The 9,924-nt window shown below is 36.4% G+C and overlaps 1 protein-coding gene across 1 annotated transcript in view; it reads right to left on the reverse strand.

Annotated features, from left to right (window-relative positions):
• ZCCHC7 (zinc finger, CCHC domain containing 7) overlaps window positions 1-9,924 on the reverse strand; it is a 250,035-nt gene that overhangs the window by 42,492 nt on the left and 197,619 nt on the right. Inside the window, exons 3-5 of the mRNA XM_012655820.1 lie at window positions 3,206-3,249; window positions 1,973-2,098; window positions 868-1,038 (exon numbers count right to left, since the gene is read on the reverse strand). Of these exons, the coding sequence (XP_012511274.1) occupies window positions 868-1,038; window positions 1,973-2,098; window positions 3,206-3,249 (341 nt within the window). The remainder of the gene's footprint in view (window positions 1-867; window positions 1,039-1,972; window positions 2,099-3,205; window positions 3,250-9,924) is intronic.

Below are 9,924 nucleotides of genomic sequence, written 5' to 3' on the forward strand. Positions count from 1 at the left end.
TTTTTTTTAAATAGATAAGTAATGCTTAAAAAAAGAGAATGAGAGCTAATCCTTTGATAAATGTCCTTTGAACCAATTAGGACTGGCACCTAGGTATGAATATGAAAAATGACTCTGTACTGATTAGCTGTTACTATAAAATAAACATATGTTACTATGTAGTAAGAGATGCAATTAAGAGCTAAAATGACAGACCTTAATGAGACATTCAATAAGAGTTAGCAGTAAATTGAATGTAGAAAACTACATATTCCACATCAAAGCTGTATCTACTTATTTCACTAGCCTTTCTGGTCTCTGAAATTATGCCTAGAACTCCATATACATTAACAATATGATGTAAACAATGTCCAAAATAGCATTTTTAATGTGCTACAATTACTGTTGTTATTTAAATCTAAATAAAGAGCTAATAAGACAAACATATTTAAAGTACTGGGTGGCTTGTCCTTCTTTCCTTATACTATTATGCCAGAAAGAACCATCAATAATCAGCATCAAACCAACCTTCACATAGCCACTCATATACAACTGCTAAGTGTGCGTATATTTTCATTTAAATACGTGTTAACATATACACAAATTTTACATATTATTTAATACATATCTCTTTAATTTTAAGGTTTACTTGGCAAACACATCAAAGAAAGGAACTACCATAGACTTAAAATATTTGTTGATGCTGCCTCCTGAACAGTAGGATGTTAACCCTGATATTTAGAGCCCTGCTTTACATGTTCAATGGCCAAAGGGAATGACTATCACTCTGGATAATGCAGAGTAAACATTCTTTTAAGTAGTCTATTAGAAACAAATTGGCACAATGCCCCCAAAGCCTATTAAATTAGTTATACACAAGATACTCACATCAGTATAGTGGCCTCGCATATGACACCGGTCACATTCTTTAGACCAGGCATATGGGAAAAGACATTTATGGCCAAATTTCTCAGGCATAGGACAATTTATGCAAGGGGCAGCTGGACAGGAATACATGGAGTGTCCTCTCTCGGAGCACAGGAAGCACGGACGAGCTTTCTACGTGGCAGAAAAACATAAAATCTCTTTAGTAAAATACTTCAATCGCAAATAGTAGGAGATTGCTATTCTTCTTAGTATATAATCCCATAAAAAGTTATTCCTAATTTAAGACCCCAATCAAGGTCCAATCTTGAGCATAATTCAAACAAAATGTTGAAATTAGAGCTTTAATCTAAGCTATCTGTATAGTGTTGATGCCATAAAGGCTTAGTCTGCACAGGTTGGCATTTATTTGCTATGCCTTGTCTTATAGGAATATTGACAAAATGAAAGGTATCTTAGAGGGAACATGGAATGATGAGGTTATCTGAAAGGTAAGTCATAGGAGGAACAGATACAGAAGAAGCTGTTTTGCCTAGAGAAGCACAAACAAAAAGGAAACATGAGAGCTGTCCCACGTATTTGAGAGACAGTCATTTGGATGACAGAATAGGTAATGAAAGGAATGTCTGTTAAGATCTTACTACGTGTTAGTGAATGTCTAAGAGCTTCAGTTCTGTGTTGTTACAAAGCTTAATGTACCTGCTTAACAGAATTCATATTAACAAATGTTTATAAATGACTAAAATTATAATTTTTTAACAGTGAAAATTAACCCACAATGAAATAAGCTGTGTCATAAAGTAGAAGGTTTAGAAGTGAAAGGGGTCTCAGGAATCATCTCATTCAATCTTCTTATTTATATATAAGAAAACAAAAGCACAGAGAGTTAAATGATTTGGCCAAGGTCATACAACTCGTAATGGGAAACTGAAATTGATTCCAGCTTTTTCTGACTCTAAATAGATTGTTCTTTCCCCTAGACTAGGCTGTGACCCACATGAAATTTAACACACCTATTACAAAAAAATTTGAATTCTAAAGTTGTAAGTTTCCAACCCTATGATTTTGATTTTAAAACACGAAAAGAAGTATTACATATTTTACGTACACGTGGAAAGGGGCAGTTTTTTGACAAATGGCCACGTTTGTCACAATTTCTACAGATAACATTTTTGTAGTCTGTATAGTATCGCTGGGCCAATCTTCCAGGTGATCTGTTATTAGCTATCTGGGCCTAAGAAGGGAAAGAAAATCAAGAATTAAAAAAAAATGTTTCACTCTGTTTAATAAAAACCATCTACTCTTCTTTTTAAAGACAACTATCAGTGAGTAAAGAAACATCAAACTTCAAGTCAGTTCCATTACCTTGTTGAGACAAGAGAATTAACAGTCCTTTCAGTTCAATATAGAATCTAGTAACAGGGAATTTCATGATCTCTCCTGTTCTCTTAAAAAGAGGTAGAAAAACATAAAAGGAGGTGCCATAAAGATAACTCTACTCCTTTTTGTCTGCCCCTCCTGCCCATTCTTTCACAGTTCTCCAAGTGATTCCTTTTTTTTTTTTGTATCTTTCTCAGGTCTAGCAGGAGTACTGATATGCATCATTTAGACACTCCAGTAGCATTCAGAGTCAAAGTCACTGTGACTTCTATAAGTGAATGTATACCATATTTTTCCAAATGAGAGGCCTCCATAAATTTTTATTTAGGGGATGGTGTTTTTATAATTTTATCTTTAGCAAAGTATATCATATGGAATATCTAAAGAGGAATATGTAAATCCCAACCATGCTTTTATCTTGTTTGGTAGAATTCCATCTTAGAAAAAGTTTTCATCTTTTTTATTTGTTATTCTGCTGAACTGGCTCAGTAGGCTACAAGTAGATACAATCTCATTATCTCTTAAAACTTTTGATTATTCTCTCTAGTTTTTAGCATCTGCCACAGTTAAGGATAATAAATGACAAAGATAAACACCTGCACATCCTGAAAATAGACTAACCATTTCCTTACACCAAAGCAGCAGTTCTTTTCAGTGTTGATCTGTAGTGGTACCAGGCCATAAGGGCTGAGGGGGCCTTACCATGGCAGAGAAGAAATAAAAAGGGAAAGGGGACTAAATGATAATGGCTATTCAGTGACTGACAAAAACCAAGGCTGAACCAAGTTTCTGAAGAGTTAAATCACTCATGTACTAAATGTCAAACATTTTCTTAAAAGCCCCTTAAGATCACTGCTATTTGAAAAAAGTTGATCAATGTTCCAAAAGTTATCATAATAAGACAGACTCAAAGGAAATTATTAACCTGTTATTCAGAATTTCAAAAACAATTTGATCTTACCTCAATATCTTTTTCACTGATGAACCAGTTTACATCATCTTCTCCTACAAAACAAATAAAACATCACTCAACCTTGGCCTCTTTAAAGCACTTATAAATTGACAATAAATTATTCAACCCCAAAGGCATAATGAGAAATGCTGAATACCTGAAATTCTTATCTTCACTCTGTTATTAGCTGTGTGGCTCTGAACAAATAATTAATCTCTCAGAGCCTCAGTTTCCTTAACTGTGAAAGGGAATAACTATATTTTCCCTGTCTACCTAAAAAGTCCTGTGAGAATCAGATGAGATATGTGAAAATACTTTGAAAATCATCAGGCTATGTACAAGTATTAAAAAAACCAGTGAAGGCCCCCAAAAATTCAACAGCAGATGCCAAATGAACTCTTATCTGCACTTCCCTTATCTGACTAAAGCAGAGCTTTACTGAGGCAGTTGTCACAACCCTCAGAACTCCCCAGGAGTTCTCCAGTAAGGGAAACAACAGATCTTGGGAACAGCTACATTCCAAAAAAATTGTGTAAATGAGCTGCATTAGAATCTTCTGTCCTTTGACTACCTAAACTCACTTCCTTTTGTTAAGTTGGTGTGTAACCCTTACTTCTATACTCTTCTAAACTCTTCAGAGAGTTACCAATTACTGAGTATTCCCATAAGTGTGAATAAACCTTATTTCTTCCCTGGTTAATCTGTCCATTGTTCATTAATTTGCAGGCCCTCGATCTAAACACAAGTTACTAGAGAAAAAGTTTTTGTTTCCAACATCCGTATTAACTATATCCACTAGCTTTCCATTCTAGGAGACTTTCACTATAACATTTTAAAAAATTGGACTTTGAATACTATCTCACAATTAGGGTTAGGAACTTAGCACTGTATTTTATAACATCAAAAACAGTGAAATAAGGAGCAAAGGAGGAGGACAGATATCTAAAAACCATTGGTTAATCTAAAAATCAACTATATAGGCCGCGCGGTGGCTCACGCCTGTAATCCTAGCTCTCTGGGAGGCCGAGACGGGCGGATTGTTTGAGCTCAGGAGTTCGAGACCAGCCTGAGCAAGAGTGAGACCCCGTCTCTACTAAAATTAGAAAGAAATTAATTGGACAACTAAAAATACATAGAAAAAATTAGCTGGGCATGGTGGCGCATGTCTGTAGTCCCAGCTACTCGGGAGGCTGAGGCAGGAGGATCGCTTGAGCCCAGGAGTTTGAGGTTGCTATGAGCGAGGATGACGCCACGGCACTCTAGCCTGGGCAACACAGTGAGACTCTGTTTAAAAAAAAAAATAAAAAAATAAATAAACAAATAAAAATCAACTATAAAAACCTAGAGAGGGAAGTAAACCGATTCATTTTTCTCTATCAGCCATTTTCTTCTCTTTGTATCGTCCTTTTGCAAAACTGAAAATTGCTGCTATTTCTTTGGCCCGCCCGTGGCCAAGGAGGGAGGGACCTATGACTAATGCAGAAGCTAGGGTCAACAAAGGAATAAAATATTTTTTGTTCCCTTCAAAGCAATGTTAAGATTTCCTCTATCCTCCTACCTTACTACTTTGCTCTATCTCTAAAACACAAATTGAGCTTGACTTGTTTCTTCGAAAGGAATTTTGAAGAGACATGAAGTAATCTGTATTTTCCCAGGCCTACCAGGAGTAAGTATCTAGAGATATATTTTGAAATAAAATACTTTTACTATGAAAACCATGAAGCTGCTTTACAAAAAGACCAATCCATAGGAAAGAAGCAGAGATGCTGTGCTGATGATTATTTTCTTTGTAAAATTTGGAGGCTGCATCCATATACCGAGAGTGGAGTGAATACATTAAAAAGCAGCAGCTTCTATTCCTTCATCAAGCATCCACGCTATTATGCTTTCATTTGATGGGTCCACGTAAGGAGAATGGTTTGCTATAACTTTCAAAGCTGTCTTTTGTATTTCAATGTTTTTCATCATTAAAATTCAAAATGACCACCTGAAATCACTTTTAATTATAAAACTGACTTAATATTGTTATTAAAAAATAAAATGCGGCCAGGCGCGGTGGCTCACGCCTGTAATCCTAGCACTCTGGGAGGCCGAGACGGGCGGATTGTTTGAGCTCAGGAGTTCGAGACCAGCCTGAGCAAGAGTGAGACCCCGTCTCTACTAAAAAAATATAAAGAAATTAGCTGGACAACTAAAAATATATAGAAAAAATTAGCCAGGCATGGTGGTGCGTGCCTATAGTCCCAGCTACTCACAAGGCTGAGGCAGTAGGATTGCTTGAGCCCAGCAGTTTGAGGTTGCTGTGACCTAGGCTGACACCATGGCACTCCAGCCCAGGCAAGAGAGTGAGACTCTGTCTCAAAAATAAATAAATAAATAATAAAAAATAAAATGAAGTGCAAAACCAATAAAACGCAAAATATCATCTGTGATCACTCCTCAATCCCCAATAAATATACACATGAACATAAAGTAGTGAAAAAGGAATGCTAGAAAGAGGGAGATTAACTCCATTCAGATTGTTTTAACATTCCTGTTGAATTCAACAATATTCTAGGTTATACATAGTTATCCCTCAGTAAATGTGAAGGGTTGGTTCCAGGACCACACACGTATAATCAAATCCTGATACACTCAAAGTCCCATAGTTGGCCCTGTGGAATCCACATATAAAAAAAGTTGGCCCTCTGTGCATGTGGGTTTCACATGCCAAGAATGCTGTTTTTTCAATCCTTCTTTTGTTGAGAAAAAGCCAGCGTAAGTGGACCCACACAGTTCAAACCTATCTTGTTCAAGAGTCAACTGTACTAAGAACTCCTCAAAAAGTTACAGCATATTCTTACTGTAGAAAATTCAACATTATACAAAATAGATTTTAATTATAGATGAGATCAGTATTTCTCAAGCAGTACATGAAGCAAAGACATCACCAGGAAAACATAAGCCAGCTCTTGGCCCTACACCCAGGCTCCAAGGCTACAGTTTTGGCTTGACCCTGGTAATGACTGCTGGCTCTTGCTCTGTTACCTATCCAGTTTGCTTCCGAACTCACGTTTAAACAACAAGTTCCAACCCAATGAAAGCCAACTCATTAGAACTTTCATAGGCAGCAAATTTTCTACTTTGTTAAATTCTAGGTATGGTACTTGAAACCTGGCTTCCAGTCTTAACTCTATCTCTAATTTGCTACATGGTGTTGGGCAGGCTACTTAACCTCTCTGGGTCTGTACAATAATGGGTTGGATTAAATGGCATCCGTGGCATCTTCTAGCACCAAGCTTCTGTGATTCTAATTTTCTTTCATTATTGGAATCAAATACATTGTCACTTAGTCTAATTTACCTAAATCCTCCAGACCTTTGCAATAGCACAAGCCTACTTGCCTTAAAGACAATTTTCCACAGCGCCCAGGAGCTCGTCTTTCATGTGTCCACCACCCAGTGCTACAGAATGTAAAATGAGTCTACCCTACAGTATGAAATTAAGACTGTCCTAAGAAAGTCTATCATCAACTCATAGCTGTTTTATAGGCTTGGTCTTGCTAATGTCTGGATTATAATTCTTTTCAGACTTCAGAACTGTAATGAAAGCAGTGGCTGAGAATTCTTTCCTTACAGTAAATCAACTCTGTTTAACAAGCATTATATTGGAAGATTACAATGAGCAAGATGCTAGGGGTTAAACAAAGATGAATAACAGCTTATAGCCTAGTAGAAGAGAAGGAGACAAAGAAGAAGAAAGGAGAAGACCAAACAAACACCATGGTAAATTCAGAAGAATACATAATATCTGAATTTAAGGGAGAGAGGGGGAAAAAAAAAATCACAGGAGGCTTGACCATAAAGGAAACTACTGAGGTATGATTTACATATAATAAGATGGATCCATAGAAAGAATACCGTATGATGAATTTTGATAAATGTACACAACTGTGTAACCACTATAAAAATCAAAAGTAGACTATTTCCATCATCCCAATATATTACGTTGTATACATTCGCAATCAATCCCCCTAGCCAGGTAGCCACTGATTTGTTTTATTTCATGATAGATTCATCTTGCGTGTTCTAAGACCTCACATATCATAAACTATGTACCATTTTGTGTCTGACTGCTTTCACTCTGAGTACTTCTGAGATTCATTTGTGTTGCTGGGTTGTAGCTGTTTGTTGCTTTTTTTTTTATTATTATTACCGAGCAGTATTCCATTGTATGGATATAATATAATCTGTTTAGCTATTCATCTGCTGATGAACATTTAGGTTGTTTCCAGTTTTTGGCAATTATAAAGTAGCACAATAAATGATGTAGCAAAAATTTCACTTTCCTTGGGAAATACATAGGAATAGAATTGTTGGGTATGGTAAGCATACCTGTCCCATCATAAAAAGCTGGCAAACTATTTTTAAAACTGGTAGTGACATTTCATATTCCCAAAAACAATGTATGAGAGTTCCAGTAGCTTCATAGTCTCACCAATACCTGAAATTGCCAGTCTTTTAAATTTAGCCCTAGAATGGGTGTGAAGTAATATTGCATTTGTATTTTAATGGCCTCTCTGATAACTAATAATGTTGCAAATCTTTTCACATATTTATATGACATTCATATATTTCCTTTCAAAAACTGTCCACATTTGTCGCCTAATTTTATTTTAATTGTTTTGAGAAACAGGGGTCTCACTAAGTTGCCTAGCCTGAAGTGCAGGGGTGTGTCATCATAGAGCTCACTGCAGCCTTGAACTCCTGGGCTCAAGCAATCCTCCTGACACAGCCATATCAAAGAGTTGGAGTCTTGTCACGTTGCTCAGGCTGGTCTCCAACTCCTGGCCTCAAGCCATCCTCCCCCGAGCCTCTCAAGTAGCTGGATTTACAGCCGTGAGCCACTGTGTCCAGCGATGTTGTCTATTTTAAAAATTGGTTCTTTTCTTTTTTACTGTATTGTCTTCTTACCGAAGTCTAAGAATTCTTTATAAATTCTGGCTACAAGTCTTTTATTAGACATGCAAATATTTTCTCCCAGTTGTGACTTGCCTCTTCCCTTATTTTTAACCTGTTAATAGACTAGCAAAAGTTATAATGAAGTCAAATTTGACAACTTTACTTTTAAAGTTTGTTTCCTGTGCCCAAAGAAATCTGCCTGTGCAGAGTTACATTTTCTATGTTTTCTTTCAGAAATTCTATAGCTTTAGCTTTTTATATTTATGTTTACATCTATTACCCATTTCCCCCTCATATGAAAATCTAGTTGTTCCAGTATTATTTGTTGAATGAAAAGATTATCCTTTTTTCATTGAACTACTTTACCAACTTTGTTTTAAAACCAATTGATCATATACATGTAGGTTAATTTCTAGTGTGTCCCACTGAGCTATATGTCTATTGCTATATCATATTCCATCTTGATTGCTAAAGTTTTATTTAAAAAAAAATCTTGAAATCAGGCACAGTGGCTCATGCCTGTAATCCTAGCACTCCGGGAGGCTGAAGCAGGAGGATCAGTTGAGGTCAGGAGTTCAAGACCAGCCTGAGCCAGAGCAAGATCCTGTCTCTACCCAAAATAGAAAAAATTAACCAGGTGTGGTGGTGTGTGCCTGTAGTCTCAGCTACTTGGGAGGCTGAGGCAGGAGGATTGCTTGAGGCAGGAGTTTGACGTTGACGTTTGACGTTGCAGTGAGCTATGATGACGCCACTGCACTCTAGCTGGGGTGACAGAGCAAGACTCTGTCTCAAAAAAAAAAAAAGTCTTGAAAAAAGGCTTCCAACATTTTGTTCTTTTTCAAGATAGCTTTGGCTATTCTAGGCTGTTATTATTTTCTGTATAAATTTCATCATAAACATGTAAATTTCTCCCATCCAAGTACTAACCAGGCCCAACCCTGCTTAGCTTCCAAGATCAGATGAGATCAGGTGCATTTAGGATGGTACGGCTGTAGACAACATGTCAATTTCTACCATAAAAACCTGCTGGGATTTTCATTGGTATTGTGTTGAATCTATACATCTGTTGGAAAGATGTTTTAACAATAATGAGTTTTCTAGTACATGAATATGATCTATTATTTCCTCATTTTTTTTGGTCTTCTTTTTCTCACCAATGTTTTGTCAATTTTTGGTTATAAGTTTATAGAGAAATACAGTTGATTTTTATTTACTTACTTTGCATCCTATAAATCTGCTACATTCACTTAATTTTAGAAGCTTGTTTAGATACTCCTGCCAATTTTCTATATGCATGGTCATACCACATGTAAATAAAGACAGTTTTACTTCCTTCTTTCCAATTTGTATGCATTTTATTTCTTTTTTATTTTTCCTTAACCTTGTTGCACTATGTAAGACCTCCAGCATAACACTAAATACAAGTGGTGACAACAAATAATCTTTGGCCAGGTCCCAACATTAGGGGAAAAAAATAGACAGTCTTCCACAACTGAGTGTAATATTTGCTGTGGATTTTTCATAGTGGGTTGAGGAAATTTCTTTCTATTCCCAGTTTGCTGAGTTTTTAAAATGAATAGGTGTTAAATTTTTATCAAATGTCTTTTCTGCATCAATTGAGGCAGTCCCATGATTTTTCCTCTTTTGTTCTGTTAATATGGTCAATTACTGAGATTCATTTGCAAATGTTAAACTAACCTCGGCCTGGTGCGGTGGCTCACGCCTGTAATCCTAGCACTCTGGGAGGCTGAGGCAGGAGGATTACTTGAGCTCAGGAGTTCAAGACCA

Source organism: Propithecus coquereli, unplaced genomic scaffold (assembly GCF_000956105.1).
Source record: "Propithecus coquereli isolate 6110/MARCELLA unplaced genomic scaffold, Pcoq_1.0 Scaffold114, whole genome shotgun sequence".
Classification (NCBI taxonomy): Eukaryota; Metazoa; Chordata; class Mammalia; order Primates; family Indriidae; genus Propithecus; species Propithecus coquereli.